Source organism: Salvelinus alpinus, chromosome 7 (genome assembly GCF_045679555.1).
Source record: "Salvelinus alpinus chromosome 7, SLU_Salpinus.1, whole genome shotgun sequence".
Classification (NCBI taxonomy): Eukaryota; Metazoa; Chordata; class Actinopteri; order Salmoniformes; family Salmonidae; genus Salvelinus; species Salvelinus alpinus.
The window spans coordinates 60,734,809-60,757,029 of record NC_092092.1 but is presented as its reverse complement, the minus strand read 5'-3'; the positions used below and the strand labels follow the sequence as shown (position 1 = coordinate 60,757,029).

The following is a 22,221-nucleotide window of genomic DNA, read 5'->3' as shown; positions in this document are numbered from 1 at the left end:
AGGGTAGACTTCCCTGTTGCATGTGCGTGAGAGTTGCTGCGCAAAACAGTGGTGCCATCGGTCCCAACCCGTGCTGGAGAAAAATATAAACTTGTGCCTTCAACTTGTTGAGCCTGACGTGCATATATATATATATATATATATATATATATATATATATGTTCTGTGTCTCAGATGTAGTATTTTGTCGCTATATTTAAATAACAACTCTAACCTATGCTGCTCACGATTTCTCCCGATGTCTGACAAAGGAGAGGAAATCGACAGCGCTGAGCTAGCGCAGCTCCGGTGCTCTCCCTGTCCATCTCCACCCGGTCTCCCCGGAACCCCCTCTCCTCCACCTCCGGACCTCTTCTCCAGTCCCCCGGTGCTTCGAGACCCAGCTCCGGTGCTCTCCCTGTCCATCTCCACCCGGTCTCCCCGGAACCCCCTCTCCTCCACCTTCGGACCTCTTCTCCAGTCCCCCGGTGCTTCGAGACCCAGCTCCGGCTCCTCAGGACTGCCTCCACCCGTCTCAAGAGGGCTGCAAACCTGGGTACTCCCCGCGCGTCACCCCGCCAAAGTTCACCCAGCGCCTGACGAAGACACGCGCTCAGATCCGCCAAAGTCAGAATTCGCGCCTAGCAGCTGCCGCAGAAAACCGCCCGGCAGCTGTCCCCTCGGCAGCGTTTCAGGACCACGGACAGCGACCCCCCCGCGGACAGGACCAAGATGATTACGCGAACCACTGCACAGATCCAGATAAGCTACTAGAGCCGCCGCGAGACAGCAGCGAGACCCAGCCACCGTGAGTCCACCCTTTTATTCATTCAGACAAGTTTATACCATATTCAAATATGTGGAAACACAATTGGTTGTTGCAGAAGGATTCAGTAAACTGAATCATGTGGGGTAGTGTATGTATAGGATACTCCAAATGTTATTCACAATGAGTGAATACAGTAATGCCATATTTTTTGATTGCTTAAATATTGGGATTGTGCAGACATATTCTACCCAGATATACTCCTCCCATTGGTCATGTATGGGGATTGTGCAGACATATTCTACCCAGATATACTCCTCCCATTGGTCATGTATGGGGATTGTGCAGACATATTCTACCCAGATATACTCCTCCCATTGGTCATGTATGGGGATTGTGCAGACATATTCTACCCAGATATACTCCTCCCATTGGTCATGTATGGGGATTGTGCAGACATATTCTACCCAGATATACTCCTCCCATTGGTCATGTATGGGGATTGTACAGACATATTCTACCCAGATATACTCCTCCCATTGGTCATGTATGGGGATTGTGCAGACATATTCTACCCAGATATACTCCTCCCATTGGTCATGTATGGGGATTGTGCAGACATATTCTACCCAGATATACTCCTCCCATTGGTCATGTATGGGGATTGTACAGACATATTCTACCCAGATATACTCCTCCCATTGGTCATGTATGGGGATTGTGCAGACATATTCTACCCAGATATACTCCTCCCATTGGTCATGTATGGGGATTGTACAGACATATTCTACCCAGATATACTCCTCCCATTGGTCATGTATGGGGCTTTAGTGTTTTCACCCTGGACCTCAACATAGGCTATGGTTGGTGTGTTGTCCAGCGTTCTACTCTAGGTCCCTGGCACCAGTAACTCAATATTTTTAACAGATTTTTCTGTCACTATTACTTTTTGTTATTATTTCATGCAATGTAATGTTGATTTCTCAGTTAAAATAGTTGAGAAGGCCTGTGTGTCCTTTTTGAAGACTGAGTAGGGTGATTCCATCCCCTAAAATTCATTCCAATAACGAAATAAATCGAACCCCTCAGTCAGATCCAGGGGTCACACTTTATGTGGATAGTCTGGATAGTCCATCTGTAGATGCTCTACAGATGGTCATACTATCAACAAACTATCTGGTGATAAGCAACTGCTTGCTAAGGTTACGGTTAGGGCTAAGGTTCGGTTTAGAATAAGGGTTAAGGCTAGGGTAAGTGTTAGTTGATAGTTAGTTGAAATGTTACTCATAGTCTGTAGAGAATCTACAAATGGACTATCCCAGTTAAGTGCTACCCCAGGGAACCATGCAAGCCTTAACTCGGGCCCTTGACACCACGGGGAGGGTAACGGATTCTACCATAACAGCGTGTTCGTGGTGCCTGTCTGTCCTTGAGTTGAGAGAGACTTGATTGATACCAGAGACCGATATGTTAATGGTTGGCCGCGAGAGGAACCGAATCAGGGCCGCTAGCTGTGCTGAGTCCAAAATGTAAATTAGCCCGTATGCAAATGAGCCAGTTTGACAAGATAGCCTATTGGAAATGTAATAGGAGATATTCCCAATGTAGGCCTGCAGTGTGTTTGCGTTTGATCTCTCAGGACCGTGTCTGCTCTTTGATACCGTATCATTAACCTTGAAAGCAATGTCTTTGAATAGAGAATGCACGCATGCTCTCAGTTAGGTCTGACCAAAGCCCAGGCTGAGACAGAACATTGCTACTTCTTATTATCTCTTTAATGTAGCTACTGGTCTTTGATCTTAAACTGAACATTTTGTTGTGTGTGAGTTTGTGGGTGTGCGTGTTATTATAGTAAACTAAAACTGCAACAAAAAACGAAACGAATTATGAAAAATCTATTTACTAAACTGAAATATAATAATTAACAAACCCTTTTGAACAACTAAAAATATACAGAAACTATTATATTAGACTCCAAACGAAATAAAATAAAATAAAAACCGACATGAATTATGTTATTTAAAAAAAAATCTTTTTACTTTGGGCAATAGTAGAATTGTGTTTTGAAATTATAATTTTTTTCAAGCTAGTGAATGTGGTGGGTAAATGGAGACAGGAGATGTTTCATAAACACCTCGCTTGTTCATCACCATCACCATCACTATCTAACAGGGAAACAATTGTCTAGGCAGCTAACTTTATTCTTCTTTCGTGTACAACTATAGTTAAAAAGCATGGCATTGATGGAAACATGGGGAAGACAGAGTTTCCTTCACCATATGTTTTGGACTAGTCTCGTCACTGTTCCTTTAAATTCCAACATAACCTATGACCTGACCTGTGTGTGTGTGTGTATGCCTGTGTGTGCGTGCGTGCGTGACTACAAAGTCTCAGTGGGGCTACTGGTTGTGGAGTTAATGGTTCATGGATGGTTTCTCTGTTCCTCTGAGCCAGCGGAGATAACAGCCACTACATAGTGTTTACTGCTCTGTCAGTCTGCTCACAGCCCAGTGGCATCAAAGAGCTCACTGATGCAAAGCTGTGTGTGTGTATGAGTGTGTGCATTTGTACGTGTGTGCGTGTATGTGTATGTGTATGTGTTTGTGTGCGTGCGTGCGTGCGTGTGTGCGTGTGTGCGTGTGTGCGTGTGTGCGTGTGTGCGTGTGTGCGTGTGTGCGTGTGTGTGTGTGTGTGTGTGTGTGTGTGTGAGCCATCACAGACTGAGAGAAGCAACAGAGAGAGGACCAGGAATACAAACCTAAACTTCTCCCACCAACCTGTCTTCACAGCTTTTTCATTCACCCATTTCTGCACCTTCTCTCTCCTTTTCTCAAGGTTTTCCCTCTCTCCCTCGCTCGCTCTCTCTCATTCTCTCTCTCTCTCTCTCTCTCTCTCCCTCTCTCTCATTCTCTCCCTCTCTCTCTCCCTCACTCACTCACTCACTCACTCACTCTCTCCCTCTCTCTCTCATTCTCCCTCCTCTCCTCTCTCGCACACTCTCCCTCACTCTCTCTCTTATATTCTCTCGCGTCAACTTTCCCTCTGATTGCAATTCTATTGGGCTGATGTCTATAATGGTGGAAGATAATTATATTTCACATTGGAATCAGACATGGAATAAGAGCAGATGGAGACAGTAGAGAAATCGAAGTAGAGACATATTGGAGAGAAATATACACTGATTGTACAAAATGTGAAGAACATCTTCCTAATATTGAGTTGCACCCTCTTTTGAACTCAGAACAGCCTCAATTTGTCAGGGAATGGACTCTACAAGCTGTCGAAAGTGTTCCACAGGTATGATGGCCAATGTTCCCTCAAATGTTTTTGGGCACTGAGCAAATTTCAGGTCTGCTGAGCGCAAACTTGAACTTTGTGAAAATTCTATGCAACTACCAGCACGTGTTTACTGTGAACACTGAGATTGTACCTGTTATTTGCATTGCCCCCCCCCCCCCCCACCTCCTCTTTGCATTTCCCCCCCCCCCACGCTGATACTACTCTCTGTTAATTATCTATGCATAGTCACTTTAATAACTCTACCTACATGCACATATTACCTCAATTACTTCGACTAACTGGTGCCCCCGCACATTGACTCTGTACCGGTGCCCCCTGTATGTAGCCTCGCTATTGTTATTTTACTGCTGCTCTTTAATTATTTGCTACTTTTATTTCATTTTTTTGTTGGTATTTTTCTTAAAACTGGTTAAGGGCTTGTAAGTAAGGATTTCACTGTAATGTCTACACCTGTTGTATTCGGCACATGTGACAAATAGAATTTGATTTGATTTGATTTATAAGTAGCCAAGTAGGCTACTGTGGCTATTTGATCATTATTTAGGCCTACCAGAGTGGCCTACATAGTATTTGTGGCAGACATAGTATTTGCTAATAGTATTTGTAATTCATGTAGGTAGTCTTTGGGATTCTATTGCCTATTCAACCAATCAGAAGTGCTGATCTTTAACCCCTGCCACCTGAGATGGGTGGTTGATTGATGTGGTCAGATAACCACTGGTCATCACCGAGCTGTTGGCTTTTAGATGGGGAATTTGACTCTCTTCACACTCACTCATGCAATCACACGAGTACAGACACACACACGCACGCTTTCTTACGGTCTAAGAAGTTCTACTCAGCACTCAGCATTCTGATTTATTTTCCTAGTAGGACAACTCTCTCTCTCTCTTCTTTCTCTTTCTCTCTTTCTCTCCCTTTCTCTTTCTCTTTCTCTCTCTTGCGCTCCCTCTCGCGCTCTCTCTCTCTCTCTCTCAATTAAGTTCAAATTGCTTTATTGGCATGACGTAGCAATGTACATATTTCCAAACCGTACCTTGGAGATTAAGTGATTAATTTTCAATGATAAAAGCTGAATCATTTACACACATCCAGGTACTTTCCTCAGGTGCTGAAGTTGTAGGTAAACTCATGGAAAACAGAAAGGAAATCGCTGCATTTATTTACACCGGTTTGACCCTTAGGTCTTCATCAGGCCTCCATATCCCAGGAGAGGGATATACGACCTTCCACCCCACCTGGGATATGGATGCCTGATGAAGACCTAAGGGTCGAACCGGTGTAAATAAATATCACCTGGGAGCATGAGCAGCAGTATGCAGCGTTTTCCTTTCATTACAATTTTAACATCATTTAAAAAATAATCATCAATATTTTCAAAGGGACAACAGTAACAACAATAACCAAGGGTCAAAATAACCATACATTGAACAATAACAATAACAATGGCATAGAGGACATATGCAGGTTGGTTGGTCTGTCACTGTCACTCATCTTATGGCAGGCAGTAATGTAGTGCTCTGCCAACCCACAGCTCTCTGTGTCCTCCCTCAACAGGACTGGTAGCCTACTCTCATCAGAGAGGTCTTTGAAACCTTGAATAAGGGTTTCAAATTTGGGGAAATTACACTCTCGAAAAGTGTTATATATTTTTTATTTTGTCAGGAAATGCAGCTCTGTCTCTGATTCTGTAGTGGTGCAATGGTTGCACAGCCTTCCCTCTACAGTGATCCAGGTTTCCCTGTGTCTAACCTTCTCATGCAGAACCCCTAGACCCACTCCAATTCACATACCGCCCCAACAGATCCACAGATGATGAATCTCTATTGCACTCCACACTGCCCTTTCCCACCTGGACAAAAGGAACACCTACGTGAGAATTCTGTTCATTGACTACAGCTCAGCGTTCAACACCACAGTGCCAACAAAGCTCATCACTAAGCTAAGGACCCTGGGACTAAACACATCCCTCTGCAACTTAGGTAACAACACATCTGCCACACTGTCTTCAACACTGGGGCCCCTCAGGGGTGCACACTTAGTCCCCTCCTGTACTCCCTGTTCACCCACGACTGCGTGGCCAAGCACGACTCCAACATCATCATTAAGTTTGCTGACGACACAACAGTGGTAGACCTGATCACCGACAACGATGAGACAGCCTATGGGGAGGAGGTCAGAGACCTGGCAGTGTGGTTCCATTACAACAACCTCTCTCTCAATGTGAGCAAGACAAAGGAGATTATTGTGGACTACAGGAAAAGGAGGATCGAGTATGCCCCCATTCTCATCGACAGGGCTGAATTAGAGCAGGTCGAGAGTTTCAAGTTCCTTGGTGTCCACATCACCAATGAACTATCATGGTCCAAACATACCAAGACAGTTGTGAAGAGGGCATGACAACACCTTTTTCCCCTCAGGAGACTGAAAAGATGTGTCATGGGCCCCAGCCTCAAAAAGCTCTACAACTGCACCATCGAGAGCATCCTGACCCGGTTGCATCACCGCCTGGTATGTCAACTGCTCGGCATCTGACCATAAGGCGCTACAGAGAGTAGTACATCACTGGGGCCAAGCTTCCTGACATCCAGGACCTATAAGTCATAATTCTCTCTTCTACCGCACGGCAAGCGGTACCGGAGCGCCACGTCTAGGACCAAAAGGCTCCTTAATAGCTTCTACCCCCAAGCCCCCCCTTTAGTTTTACACTGTTGCTAGTCGCTGTTTATTATCTATGCGTAGTCACTTTACAAATGACCTCTACTAACCTGTACTCCCGCACATTGACTCGGTACCGGAACCCCCTGTATATATCCTCATTATTGTTATTTTCTTGTGTTACGTTTTGATTATATATATTTTTTTCACTTTAGTAAAAAAAAAAAATTCACTTTAGTTAATTTCTATTTCTTGAACTGCATTGTTGGTTAAGGCTTGTAAGTAAGCATTTCAGCGCATGTGACAAATAATATTTTATTTGATTTAAATGGCAAGGCTGTGCTCACTGAGCCTGTACTTTGTCAAGATTTTTCTAAGGTTGTAACGCTCGTCGTGGGTGACGAACACGAACACTCCTGTACGGTGAAACAAAACACAGAACTGAAAATAAAGACATAACGCAGGAACTAAGGTCAGAACGTGACAGTACCCCCCCCCCCCCAAAGGTGCGGACTCCGGCCGCAAATCCTGAACCTACAGGGGAGGGTCTGGGTGGGCATTTACCGCGGTGACGGCTCTGGAGCGGGACGAGGACCCCACTCCACCATAGTCTCGGCCCACTTTTGTGACACCTTAGGAGCGGCGACCCTCGTCACCGACCCTGAATTGGAGACCCTAGTAAAGGGCACCACTGGACTGAGGGGCACCACTGGACTGACGAGCGCCTCTGGACTGACGGGCATCTCTGGACTGACGGGCACCTCTGGACTGACGGGCACCTCTGGACTGACAGGCGCCTCTGGACTGAAGGGCGGCTCAGGCGGCTCCTGACTGAAGGGCGGCTCAGGCGGCTCCTGACTGAAGGGCGGCTCAGGCGGCTCCTGACTGAAGGGCGGCTCAGGCGGCTCCTGACTGAAGGGCGGCTCAGGCGGCTCCTGACTGAAGGGCGGCTCAGGTGGCTCCTGACTGAAGGGCGACTCAGGCGGCTCAGGACAGACGGGCGGCTCAGGCGGATCAGGACAGACGGGCGGCTCAGGCGGCTCAGGACAGACGGGTGGCTCAGGCGGCTCAGGACAGACGGGCGGCTCTGGCCTGGAGAGAGAACCTGGAGGGAGGAGAAGGAGAGACAGCCTGATGGGTGGGGCTGCCACAGGACCCACCAGGCTGGGGAGACCTACTGGTGCTTGGAGTAGGCACCGGAAGGACCGGGCTGTGGGGGAGCACTGGAGCTCTGGTGCGCAGCCTTGGCACCACTCCCCCAGGCTGGATGACTACTCTAGCCCGGACCTTCCAGAGTGCAGGCACAGGTTGAACCGGGCTGTGGGTGAGCACTGGAGATCTGGTGTATACTACGCGCACCTCCCCCTTAGGCTCAATTCCCACATTCGCCCGGCACGAGCGGAGCGCAGGCATAGGACGCACTGCACCCTCCCAGCGCCCCGGAGACACAGCACACAGAGCCGGCGCAGGATACCCTGGGCCGAAACGGCGTACCGGAGACCAGACACGCTGAGCCGTCACAATACGCCCTGGCTGGATGCCCACACTCGCATGACACTTTCGGGGGGCTGTCCTATAGCGCCCCGGGCTATGGGCGCGTACTGTCGACACCGTGTGCTTAACCGCATAACACAGTGCCTGACCAGTAACGCGCTGCTTAACATAAGCACGAGGAGTGGGCTCAGGTCTCCAACCTGACTCTGCCACACTCCCCTTGTCCCCCACGCAAAAATCCCTGTGTGCCACCCCCCTCATATCGCCGCCGCTCAGCTTTCGCTGCCTCCAGCTCTGCCTTGGGGCGGCGATATTCCCCAGCCTGAGCCCAGGGTCCTTTACCGTCCAAAATCTCCTCCCATGTCCAGGAGTCCAGAACTCGCTGCTGCCCGATACCACGCTGCTTGGTCCTTGGTTGGTGGGTGATTCTGTAACGCTCGTCGTGGGTGGAAGAAGAGGAGGACCAATGCGCAGCGTGGTAAGTGTCCATATTGTTTTAATACGAATAATAAACACTGAACAAAAACAATAAAACGACAAACGAACACTCCTGTACGGTGAAACAAAACACAGAACTGAAAATAAAGACATAACAAAGGAACTAAGGTCAGAACGTGACAAAGGTTTTAATCAGTAACCATGGTCAAATAGTTAGCCACGGTGTACTGTTGATTTAGGGCCAGATTGCAATGCAGTTTGCTTTGTGTTTGTGTTTCCCAATAGGTAATGTAGTTTTGTTTTGACTGTGTTGTAATTTGGTTTATTCTGATTGATTGGATGTTCTGGTCTTGAGGCTTCAGTGTGTTAGTAGAACAGGCTTGTAAACTCAGCCCCAGGACCAGCTGGATGAGTGGACTCTTTTCTTTGCTCGGCTCTTTTTCTGCCCTGCATGCGTTGTTTGTAGTTTTCCTCTTGACATGTAGGAAAATCTTACAGACTTCAATGGTTTCAGGCTTTAATGGGGTGTTTGTCCCATTGGGTGAAATCTTGTTTTGAATGTGGAGCCCACACCTCGCTGCCATGAAGTGCAATTATTCAATGACACATTAATGACACAAGTTTTAGCCAAATTTTAATAGGTATTTCAATTTGAATTTGTTTTGTAATGGCGTAGAATGCCCTGCGTGCTTTCTCTCTCAGGCCATTCAAATCAAATCAAATCTAATTTCAGTCACATGAGCTGAATACAATACATGAGCTGAATACAGGTATAGATAGACCTTACAGTGAAATGCTTACTTACGAGCCCCTAACTAACAATGCAGTTTAAAATAAAATGAAAATATATACAGATAAGAATAAGAAATAAAATTAACAAGTAGTTAAAGAGCAGCAGTAAAATAACAATAGTGAGACTATATACAGAGGGGTCCCGGTACAGAGTCAATGTTCGGGGGCACCGGTGTCAAGGTATTTGAGGTAATATGTACATGTAGGTAGAGTTATTAAAGTGACTATGTGTAGATGATAACAACAGAGAGTAACAGCGGTGTAAAAGAGGAGGAGTGGGGGCGGAGGCAAATCAAATCATCTGGGTAGCCATTTGATTAGGTGTTCAGGAGTCTTATGGCTTGGTGGTAGAAACTGTTTAGAAGTCTCTTGGACCTAGACTTGGCATTCTGGTACCGCTTGCCGTGCGGTAGCAGAGAGAACAGTCTATGACTAGGGTGGCTGGAGTCTTTGACAATTTTTAGGGCCTTCCTCTGACACCACCTGGTATAGAGGTCCTGGATGGAGGAAACTAGGCCCCAGTGATGTACTGGGCTGTACGCACTACCCTCTGTAGTGCCTTGCGGTCGGAGGCCGAGCAGTTGCCATACCAGGCAGTGATGCCACCAGTCAGGATTCTCTCGATGGTGCAGCTGTTGAACCTATTGAGGATCTGAGGACCCATGCCAAATCTCATCAGTCTCCTGAGGGGGAATAGGTTTTGTTGTGCCCTCTTCACGACTGTCTTGGTATGTTTGGACCATGTTAGTTTGTTTGTGATGTGGACACCAAGGAACTTGAAGCTCTCAACCTGCTCCACTACAGCCCCGTCGATGAGAATCGGGGCGTGCTCGATCCTCTTTTTCCTGTAGTCCACAATCATCTCCTTTGTCTTGAACACGTTGAGGGAGAGGTTGTTGCCCTGACACCACATGCCAGGTCTCTGACCTCCTCCCTATAGGCTGTCTCGTCGTTGTGTCATCGACAAACTTAATGATGGTGTTGGAGTCGTGCCTGGCCGTGCAGTCATGAGTGAACAAGGAGTACAGGAGGGGACTGAGCACGCACCCCTGAGTGGCCCCTGTGTTGAGGATCAGCGTGGCGGATGTGCTCTTACCTACCCTTACCACCTGGGGGCGGCCTGTCAGGAAGTCCAGGATCTCTGCCTCACTGTCTTCACTGCCTCATTTTGGTTTCCAGTTGAGGTTATTTTTAAACCTTAGTAATGGGTCTAGTTCCCTGAGATATGGATCTTCTCTGGAAAATCATTATTTTTGTCTCAGGGCCCTGATCTGGCCCAGGATCTAGCAGGTCCAGGCTCTGCTGTCGGCCATGTGCTGTCTGTCTGTCTGTCTGTCTGTCTGTCTGTCTGTCTGTCTGTCTGTCTGTCTGTCTGTCTGTCTGTCTGTCTGTCTGTCTGTCTGTCTGTCTGTCTGTCTGTCTGTCTGTCTGTCTGTCTGTCTGTCTGTCTGTCTGTCTGTCTGTCTGTCTGTCTGTCTGTCTGTCTGTCTGTCTGTCTGTCTGTCTGTCTGTCTGTCTGTCTGTCTGTCTGTCTGTCTGTCTGTCTGTCTGTCTGTCTGTCTGTCTGTCTGTCTGTCTGTCTGTCTGTCTGTCTGTCTGTCTGTCTGTCTGTCTGTCTGTCTCTGTCTGTCTGCTCTCGTCTGTCTGCTCTCGTCTCGTCTGTCTGCTCTCGTCTGCTCTCTCTCTCTCTCTCTCTCTCTCTCTCTCTCTCTCTCTCTCTCTCTCTCTCTCTCTCTCTCTCTCTCTCTCTCTCTCTCTCTCTCTCTCTCTCTCTCTCTCTCTCTCTCTCTCTCTCTCTCTCTCTCTCTCTCTCTCTCTCTCTCTCTCTCTCTCTCTCTCTCTCTCTCTCTCTCTCTCTCTCTCTCTCTCTCTCTCTCTCTCTCTCTCTCTCTCTCTCTCTCTCTCTCTCTCTCTCTCTCTCTCTACTTTAATAATGATGAAATTGTGAAAAATATGATTAACATTCCACCCATGAGGCTTTTGGTCATTGACTGCAGGAAAGGGATACCCCTTGCTTAACCTTTTCTATCTCCCTCCCTCCCTCCCCCTTCTCTAGAGTGGAAGCCATGCATCGGAGACACACCACAGTGCGGGAGAAGGGGCGTCGCCAAGCCGTGCGAGGACCCGCCTACATGTTTAACGAGCGTGGCTCGGCCCTGACGCCCGAGGAAGAGGGTTTCCTTGACGCCGCCGAGTACGGTAACATCCCAGTGGTCCGCAAGATGCTGGAGGAGTCCAAGACCCTTAACTTCAACTGTGTGGACTACATGGGCCAGAATGCATTGCAGCTGGCGGTGGGAAACGAACACTTGGAAGTGACTGAGCTGCTGTTAAAGAAGGAGGGGCTAGCCAGAGTGGGTGACGGGCTCCTGTTGGCTATATCTAAAGGGTATGTGCGTATCGTGGAAGCCATATTGGGGAACCCGGCGTTTAGCCAAGGGCTGCGGCTCACTCTGAGTCCCCTTGAACAGGAGCTACGAGATGATGATTTTTACGCTTACGACGAAGACGGGACTCGGTTTTCTCACGACGTCACCCCTATCATCCTAGCAGCACACTGTCAGGAGTATGAGATTGTACATATCCTGCTCACCAAGGGGGCCCGCATTGAGAGGCCTCATGACTACTTCTGTAAGTGCAATGAGTGTGCAGAGAAGCAGAGGAGGGACTCGTTCAGCCACTCCCGCTCCAGGATGAACGCTTATAAAGGGCTGGCCAGTGCTGCCTACCTGTCCCTGTCTAGTGAGGACCCTGTATTCACCTCGCTGGAGCTCAGCAACGAACTGGCCAGACTGGCTAACATAGAGACTGAGTTTAAGGTGAGTGTAACAGGCCAGACTGGCTAACATAGAGACTGAGTTTAAGGTGAGTGTAACAGGCCAGACTGGCTAACATAGAGACTGAGTTTAAGGTGAGTGTAACAGGCCAGACTGGCTAACATAGAGACTGAGTTTAAGGTGAGTTTAACAGGCCAGACTGGCTAACATAGAGACTGAGTTTAAGGTGAGTTTAACAGGCCAGACTGGCTAACATAGAGACTGAGTTTAAGGTGAGTGTAACAGGCCAGACTGGCTAACATAGAGACTGAGTTTAACAGGCCAGACTAGCTAACATAGAGACTGAGTTTAAGGTGAGTTTAACAGGCCAGACTGGCTAACATAGAGACTGAGTTTAAGGTGAGTTTAACAGGCCAGACTGGCTAACATAGAGACTGAGTTTAAGGTGAGAGATGATGGAACACAAAACAAAGACAACACACACACGCAAACAGAAAACACACACATACACACACACACACACACTAAACAGAAAACACACACATACACACACACACACTAAACAGAAAACACACACACTAGAGACCGAGTTTCAGGAGAGAGATCAGAACACATCACATCAAATCAAAATGTATTTGTCACGTGTGCCGAATACAACAGGTGTAGACCTTACAGTGAAATGCTTACTTCCCAATAGTGCAAAAAAGGTATTAGTCGAACAATAGGTAAGTAAAGAAATAAAACAACAGTAAAAAGACAGGCTATATACAGTCGCAAGGATATAAAAGTAGCGAGGCTATATACAGACACCGGTTAGTCAGGCTGATTGAGGTAGTATGTACATGTAGATATGGTTAAAGTGACTATGCATATATGATGAACAGAGAGTAGCAGTAGTGTAAAAGAGGGGTTGGCGGGTGGTGGGTGGTGGGTGGCGGGACGCAATGCAGATAGCCCGGTTAGCCAATGTGCGGGAACACTGGTTGGTCGGCCCAATTGAGGTAGTATGTACATGAATGTATAGTTAAAGTGACTATGCATATAAGATAAACAGAGAGTAGCAGCAGCATAAAAAGAGGGATTGGGGTGGGGGCACACAATTGCAAATAGTCCAGGTAAAAAGCTCTGACGAAGGCCGTGTGGCCGATACGTAAGCTTATTAAATATCGGTGATACTATCAAGAGCAGTGTGCGGTTTCCTTTTCCTTCATCTTGTTCAATTGATGCCATGCACCTGCAAATAAGATTGCTCAGATGTGCGAGTGCCTTTTTGAAATAGTCCAGGTAGCCATTTGATTACCTGTTCAGGAGTCTTATGGCTTGGGGGTAAAAACTGTTGAGAAGCCTCCAGTACCACTTGCCATGTGGTAGTAGAGAGCACAGTCTATGACTGGGGTGGCTGGGGTCTTTGACAATTTTTAGGGCCATCCTCTGACACCGCCTGGTGTAGAGGTCCTGGATGGCAGGGAGTTTAACCCCAGTGATGTACTGGGCCGTACGCACTACCCTCTGTAGTGCCTTGCGGTCAGAGGCCGAGCAATTGCCGTACCAGGCAGTGATGCAACCAGTCAGGATGCTCTCGATGTTGCAGCTGTAGAACCTTTTGAGGATCTCAGGACCCATACCACCATACACACAACAATGGGACTCTCCAGAACTGATTTTTAGTCACACAATAATCAGCGGTATGCTTTGATACTTTCTAAGGTGTGAGAGAGAGAGAGAGAGAGAGAGAGAGAGAGAGAGAGAGAGAGAGAGAGAGAGAGAGAGAGAGAGAGAGAGAGAGAGAGAGAGAGAGAGAGAGAGAGAGAGAGAGAGAGAGAGAGAGAGAGAGAGAGACAGAGACAGAGACAGAGAGAGAGACGATCCATATATTGACAGTGGGATTTTCTGCTCCATCATCTGCTGTAATGATTGATCTTCTCTGCTTAGCAGGAGTCTTAGCGGCTTTGGCTCAGGACTGAGGCTGGTTTGCTTTTCTGACTCACTACTTCTACACACACACACACATGCATGCAGAAACATACACCAGGTGCATTCAGAAAGTATTCAGACCCCTTGACTTTTCCCACATTTTGTTACGTTACATCCTTATTCTAAAATGGATTAAATAAAAAAGAATCCTCATCAATCTACACACAATACCCCATAACGACAAAGAGAAAACAGGTTTTTAGAAATGTTTGCGAAATTATAAAAAATGAAATATCTTCTTTACTAGTGTCGTGTCTTTGGCTATGCCGGATTAAGTGATATGACATGCTATTATATAAAATCCTTTCTCTGTAATTAATATTACCTGATTGAGCTAATCATGTAAATGTAATTAACTAGAAAGTCGGGGCACCACGAAATAATATTTATAGAGCTGTTACCTCCCGAATAAACTCTTAACTTTTTTGGGATAGGTGGCAGCATTTTCACTTTTGGATGAATAGCGTGCCCTGAGTGAACTGCCTCCTACTCTGTCCCAGATGCTAATATATGCATATTATTATTACTGTTGGATAGAAAACACTCTGAAGTTTCTAAAACTGTTTGAATGATGTCTGTGAGTAAAACAGAACTCATATATGGCAGGCAAAAACCTGAGAAAAATCCAACCAGGAAGTGGGATATCTGAGGTTGGTCGATTTTCAACTCATCGCCTATTGAATGCACAGAAGGATATGGATCTGTTTGCACTTCCTACGGCTTCCACTAGATGTCAACAATCTGTAGAACCTTGAATGAAGCTTCTACTGTGATGTGGAGCCGGATGGGAGCTGTTTGAGTCAGTGGTCTGGCAGAGAGCCAGGTCCTGGTCATGCGCATTTCACATGATAGCGACCTGTTTTCCATTGCTTCTCTACACACAAAGGAATTCTCCGGTTGGAACGTTATTGAATATTTATGATAACAACATCCTAAAGATTGATTCTATACTTAGTTTGACAAGTTTCTACGACCTGTAATATAACTTTTGGAAGTTTTCGTCCGACATTCGCCTGGACCTGCACGAGCGTTTGGATATGTGTACAAAACAAAAGTAGCTACTTGGACATAAATAATGGACATTATCGAACAAAACAACAAGTTATCGTGGAAGTAGGATTCCTGGGGGTGCATTCTGATGAAGATCGTCAAAGGTAAGGGAATATTTATAATGTATTTTCTGATTTCTGTTGACTCCAACATGGCAGAATATTTTTTTTTTCTTTCTGAGCGCCGTCTCAGATTATTGCATGGTTTGCTTTTTACGTAAAGTTTTTTTGAAATCTGACACAGCGGTTGCATTAAGCACAAGTGTATCTTTAATTCTATGTAAAACTTGTATCTTTCATCAAAGTTTATGATGAGTATTTATGTTATTTGACGTGGCTCTCATCAATTTCTGAACATGGCGCCAATGTAAACTGAGGTTTTTGGATATAAATATTAACTTAATCGAACAAAACATATATGTATTGTGTAACATGAAGTCCTATGAGTGTCATCTGATGAAGATCATCAAAGGTTAGTGATTAATTTTATCTCTATTTCTGCTTTTTGTGACTCCTGTCTTTGGCTGGAAAAATAGCTGTGTGTTTTTTTTGACTTGGTGGTGATCTAACATAATCAGATGTTGTGCTTTCGCTGTAAAGAATTTTTTAAATCGGACACGATGGGTAGATTAACAAGATGTTTATCTTTCATTTGCTGTATTGGACTTGTTAATGTGTGAAAGTTACATATTTCAAAAAATTTCCCGCGCTGCTTTTTCAGCGGAATGTTGTTGAGGGGTTCCACTAGCGGAACGCATGTCCTAGACAGGTTTAAAGACCTAATAATATTTTACATCAATAGCAGTCAATATTAATTAATCGTCACCTTATTTCAGTCTCATCTGAAAGTTGTAAATTCTTGGTTATCTTCACGAACCCTGGCTAACAAGTTGAATCAGCAATACAAAATTGGGTTTAATTATTTATTTACTAAATATCTAACTAATCACACAGAATTACATATACACAGAATGAATCATACCTTGATTACAAATTATGTCATAAAGGAAAACGTCCCTAGCGGACGGAGCAGATTTGACAGCTGGTTACACAAAGGAAAGTGGGTTGGGTTTGAGTGAAAGAGCGGGAAGACTTGAAGAACAAAGGGAGAAGCTGTGCTATCGTAAACACAATATCCTATGCATTCTAAATTACCGCCCATTTGGAAAAGGAAAATGCAATAAATATTTACTCTGAGCTGCGCTTCAATAGATTGGTGATAGAAGGATGGCCGTGTTGCCCAACAGAGTCCTTTGTCCTTTGAAGAGTATCTCTGGTGGTGAACGGTAAACGTTGTAGTGTCGTCGTTGTGTGGTAGACGGGATACTCTGTCCATTCCTTGCCCACGTTTACAGCTGCTGTTGCTAACTCAACGGCTAGGATGTCTCACTTCTTTAGTGAATAAGAGTTCAAAGTTCATACCATTCACAACCAAAGCTCACGCTGAGGTTGGCTTAGTTCTGTAGTTGACATGTTAGTCCTTTTTAATGTATGGACCGTCGTCCTCACGTCCTCGGAGCAGGATGTTACATTTTCGTCAAGGGCTTTATATAGTGGAGGGAGAAGGGTGTGTTTTCATAGTTTTATAACCCATGTCTCTTCACAGGGGCGGGCCACTGATTGAGCAGAGCCCTAACCTTATGAAAACCCAAATCTCTCATTTGGAAGCTAAAAGGTATTTATGGGGGGGTAATAAACCTTACCCACAGGCCAGCGTCATGACACTAGCATTCAGACCCTTTGCTGTGAAACTCAAAATTTAGCTCAGATGCATCCTGTTTCCATTGATCATCCCTTGAGATGTTTCTACAACTTGATTGGAGTCCACCCGTGGTCAATTAAATTGATTGGACATGATTTGGAAAGGCACACACCTGTCTATATAAGGTCCCACAGTTGACAGTGCATGTCAGAGCAAAAACCAAGCCATGAGGTTGAAGGAATTGTCCGTAGAGCTCCGAGACAAGACTGTGTCGGGACAGATCTGAGGAAGGGTACCCAAACATTTCTGCAGCATTGAAGGTTCCCAAGAACACAGTGACCTCCATCATTCTTAAATGGACTCTTCCTAGAGCTGGCTGCCCGGCCAAACTGAGCAATCCACGGAGAAGGACCTTGGTCAGGGGGGTGACCAAGGACCCGATGGTCACTCTGACAGAGCTCCAGAGTTCCTCCGTGGAGATGGGAGAACCATCCAGAAGGACTACCATCTCTGCAGCACTCCACCAACCAGGCCTTTATGGTAGAGTGGACAGTCGGAAGCCACTCCTCAGTAAAAGGCACATGACAGCTTGCTTTGAGTTTGCTAAAAGGCACCTAAAGGACTCTCAGACTATGAGAAACAAGATTCTCTGGTCTGATGAAACCAAGATGGAACTCTTTGGCCTGAATACCAAGCATCACGTCTGGAGGAAACCAGGCACCATCCCTACGGTGAAGCATGGTGGTGGCAGCATCATGCTGTGGGGATGTTTTTCAGCGGCAGGGACTGGGAGACTAGTCAGGATCAAGAGAAAGATGAATGGAGCAAAGTATAGAGAGATCCTTGATGAAAACCTGCTCCAGAGCGCTCTTGGCCTTAGACTGGGGCGAAGGTTCACCTTCCAACAGGACAATGACCCTAAGCACACAGCCAAGACAACGCAGGAGTGGCTTCGGGACTCTGAATGTTCTTGAATGGCCCAGCCAGACACCGGACTTGAACCCGATCTAACATCTCTGGAGAGATCTGAAAATAGCTGTGCAGCGACACTCCCCATCAAACCTGACAGAGTTTGAGAGGATCTGCTTAGAAGAATGGGAGAAACTCCCCAAATACAGGTGTGCTAAGCTTGTAGCGTCATACCCAAGAAGACTCGCGGCTGTAATCGCTGCCAAAGGGTCTGAATACTTTTGTAAATGTGATATTTCATCATTAAAAAAAATCTAAAAACCTGTTTTTACTTTGTCCTTATGGGGTATTGTGTGTAGATTGATGAAGTTGATAAATTGATAATTTTAGAATAAGGCTGTCACATAACAAAATGTGGATAAAGTCAAGGGGTCTGAATACTTTCCAAATGCACTGTATACACTCATACTGTACACACGTTAACGTGTTAACAGCACACAACTGGGTCTTGAGTTTCATGCTGCAGTGTGGGATATACAGCCACAAGGACAGGAACAAGATTTAAGCCCAGAAGCTATGGGAGGGAGGGGAGGCAGAGGGGAACATTTTGGCATTGGGGGGGTCAGGTAAAGTGAGGAGAAGGGTGCAGTCCAGACAGGTGCTTGGGTCGGCATTTGTCGTGACTCGAGCTGTCTGTCTGTCTGTCTGCTTCCCAGAACTGGAAATGAGAAATAGTCTCCTGGGGGACTTAGTTCTATTACCCTCCATCTCTCTCGTTACACATTCATTATAACTCGTCTCTCTCTCTCTTCCTCTCTCCCTCTCCAACCTTCTCTCTCCCTCTCTTTCTCTCTCACTCTAACTTCCCTCTCATCCTCCATCTAAATCTAACTTTCCCTCTCTCTAACTCTCTCTACCCTCTATCTCAACGACAGGAAGGACATGACTAATCTAACAGGTGAAGTCCCTGTGGGCTTTATCATTGCTGTTGTTAACACCAGTGATGTCATTGCCCTCTGCAATGTTTGTGTGGTTATGTGCAGTATCAGCCCTGTTGTCCCTGGTGATGTTGACATGGTGTCATGTATTGTCCAAGTGGGTTAAAGTGATAGGGACAACACACAATGTGGTCCTAATGTTAGGGATAGGGATTGTAGCAGACAATGTGTCTATGGTAGAGATAAGACTAGGGTCATAATGTTAGATGTGTGTTCATTTTGATGCTGTGAATTTGATGCAGATCATTTGTAACAAGTCCCACATTCATCTTACATTAGTTTGGCGCTGTCTGTCCCCTGACCGGCTAGACAGGTCCATCGCTCTCCTGTAGTGCCCCTGGACAGGACAGACAGACAGACAGACACACACACACACACACATACACACTCAGTGTCAATGAATCAGAATCACATTCACACATACATGATCAATGTTTACATTGTTTCAACATTTATTCACCAATCATATTTCCACATACTTAGAGTTTTACTTGGTGATATGGTGCTGCTAGTGATAGACAACATACTGAGAGTTTTACTTGGTGATATGGTGCTGCTAGTGATAGACAACATAGTGAGAGTTTTACTTGGTGATATAGTGCTGCTAGTGATAGACAACATACTGAGAGTTTTACTTGGTGATATGGTGCTGCTAGTGATAGACAACATACTGAGAGTTTTACTTGGTGATATGGTGCTGCTAGTGATAGACAACATACTGAGAGTTTTACTTGGTGATATGGTGCTGCTAGTGATAGACAACATACTGAGAGTTTTACTTGGTGATATGGTGCTGCTAGTGATAGACAACATAGTGAGAGTTTTACTTGGTGATATAGTGCTGCTAGTGATAGACAACATACTGAGAGTTTTACTTGGTGATATGGTGCTGCTAGTGATAGACAACATACTGAGAGTTTTACTTGGTGATATGGTGCTGCTAGTGATAGACAACATACTGAGAGTTTTACTTGGTGATATGGTGCTGCTTGTGATAGACACCATTTAGAGACACAATACAGACAGAGGAGTTTACAAAAAATGTACATACATTCATATCCCTGTGGGCCAAAATCCCTGCTGCAGTGTGTGCAAACCTGATCAAGAACTACAGGAAACGTATGATCTCTGTAATTGCAAACAAAGGTTTCTGTACCAAATATTAAGTTCTGCTTTTCTGATGTATCAAATACTTATGTCATGCAATAAAATGCAAATTATTTACTTGTGATCACATACAATGTGATTTTCTGGATTTTTGTCGCCCACAGTTGAAGTGTACCTATGATAAAAAATTACAGACCTCTACATGCTTTGTCAGTAGGAAAACCTGCAAAATCAGCAGTGTATCAAATACTTGTTCTCCCCACTGTATATCTAAATGCAGAGCGATGGACTAAGTGCCAATGCAGTATAGTGCAGTTATTTAAAGTACAGTTCAGAGATGGCTTGATGTGGTGTGCAGCACAGAGTTCATAGATACATACCTTCAGAAAATATTAACTCCCCTTCACTTTTTCCACATTTGTTGTGTTACAGCTTGAATTTAAAATGGATTAAATTGAAATGTTAAATGCAAATTAATACAAAATGAAAAGCTGAAAATGTCTTGAGTTAAGAAGTATTCAACCCCTTTGTCATGGCAAGCCTAAATAAGTTCAGGAGTAAAAATTTGCTTAACCTGCGGAACCCCCCCCACATTCCACTGAAAAGGCAGCGTGCGAAATTCAAAAAATATTTTTTAGAAATATTTAACTTTCACACATTAACAAGTCCAATACAGCAAATGAAAGATAAACATCTTGTGAATCCAGCCAACATGTCTGATTTTTTAAATGTTTTACAGCGAAAACACCACGTATATTTATGTTAGCTCACCACCAAATACAAAAAAGCACAGACATTTCTTTCATAGCACAGGTAGCTTGCACAAAACCCCCAAATAGAGATAGAATTAGTCACTAACCAAGAAACAACTTCCTCAGATGACAGTCTTATAACATGTTATACAATAAATCTATGTTTTGTTCGAAAAATGTGCATATTTCAGGTATAAATCATAGTTTTACATTGCAGCTACAATCACAAATATCACCAAAGCAGCTAGAACAATTACAGAGAGCAACGTGAAATACCTAAATACTCATCATAAAACATTAATGAAAAATACATGGTGTACAGCAAATGAAAGATAAACATCTTGTGAATCCAGCAAATATTTCTGATTTTTTAAGTGTTTTTACAGCGAAAACACAATATAGCATTATATTAGCGTACCACAATAGCCAACCACACAACCGCATTCATTCACCGCAAAGGTAGCGATCGCAAAAAAACAGCAAAAGATATTAAATTATTCACTAACCTTGACAAACTTCATCAGATGACAGTCCTATAACATCATGTTACACAATACATACAGTGGGGAGAACAAGTATTTGATACACTGCCGATTTTGCAGGTTTTCCTACTTACAAAGCATGTAGAGGTCTGTCATTTTTATCATAGGTACACTTCAACTGTGAGAGACGGAATCTAAAACAAAAATCCAGAAAATCACATTGTATGATTTTTAAGTAATTAATTTGCATTTTATTGCATGACATAAGTATTTGATCACCTACCAACCAGTAAGAATTCCGGCTCTCACAGACCTGTTAGTTTTTCTTTAAGAAGCCCTCCTGTTCTCCACTCATTACCTGTATTAACTGCACCTGTTTGAACTCGTTACCTGTATAAAAGACACCTGTCCACACACTCAATCAAACAGACTCCAACCTCTCCACAATGGCCAAGACCAAAGAGCTGTGTAAGGACATCAGGGATAAATTGTAGACCTGTACAAGGCTGGGATGGGCTACAGGACAATAGGCAAGCAGCTTGGTGAGAAGGCAACAACTGTTGGCACAATTATTAGAAAATGGAAGAAGTTCAAGATGACGGTCAATCACCCTCGGTCTGGGGCTCCATGCAAGATCTCACCTCGTGGGGCATCAATGATCATGAGGAAGGTGAGGGATCAGCCCAGAACTACACGGCAGGACCTGGTCAATGACCTGAAGAGAGCTGGGACCACAGTCTCAAAGAAATCCATTAGTAACACACTACGCCGTCATGGATTAAAATCCTGCAGCGCACGCAAGGTCCCCCTGCTCAAGCCAGCGCATGTCCAGGCCCGTCTGAAGTTTGCCAATGACCATCTGGATGATCCAGAGGAGGAATGGGAGAAGGTCATGTGGTCTGATGAGACAAAAATAGAGCTTTTTGCTCTAAACTCCACTCGCCGTGTTTGGAGGAATAGAAGGATGAGTACAACCCCAAGAACACCATCCCAACCGTGAAGCATGGAGGTGGAAACATCATTCTTTGGGGATGCTTTTCTGCA

General features: G+C 45.1%; 1 protein-coding gene across 1 annotated transcript in view; it reads left to right on the top strand.

Annotated features, from left to right (window-relative positions):
• The first annotated feature begins 238 nt into the window (after positions 1 to 238).
• The window catches only part of LOC139581394 (short transient receptor potential channel 7-like), an 82,642-nt gene continuing 60,659 nt past the window's right edge, over positions 239 to 22,221 (top strand). Inside the window, exons 1-3 of the mRNA XM_071411111.1 lie at positions 239 to 277; positions 378 to 787; positions 11,484 to 12,246. Coding sequence (XP_071267212.1) covers positions 239 to 277; positions 378 to 787; positions 11,484 to 12,246 — 1,212 coding nt within the window. The remainder of the gene's footprint in view (positions 278 to 377; positions 788 to 11,483; positions 12,247 to 22,221) is intronic.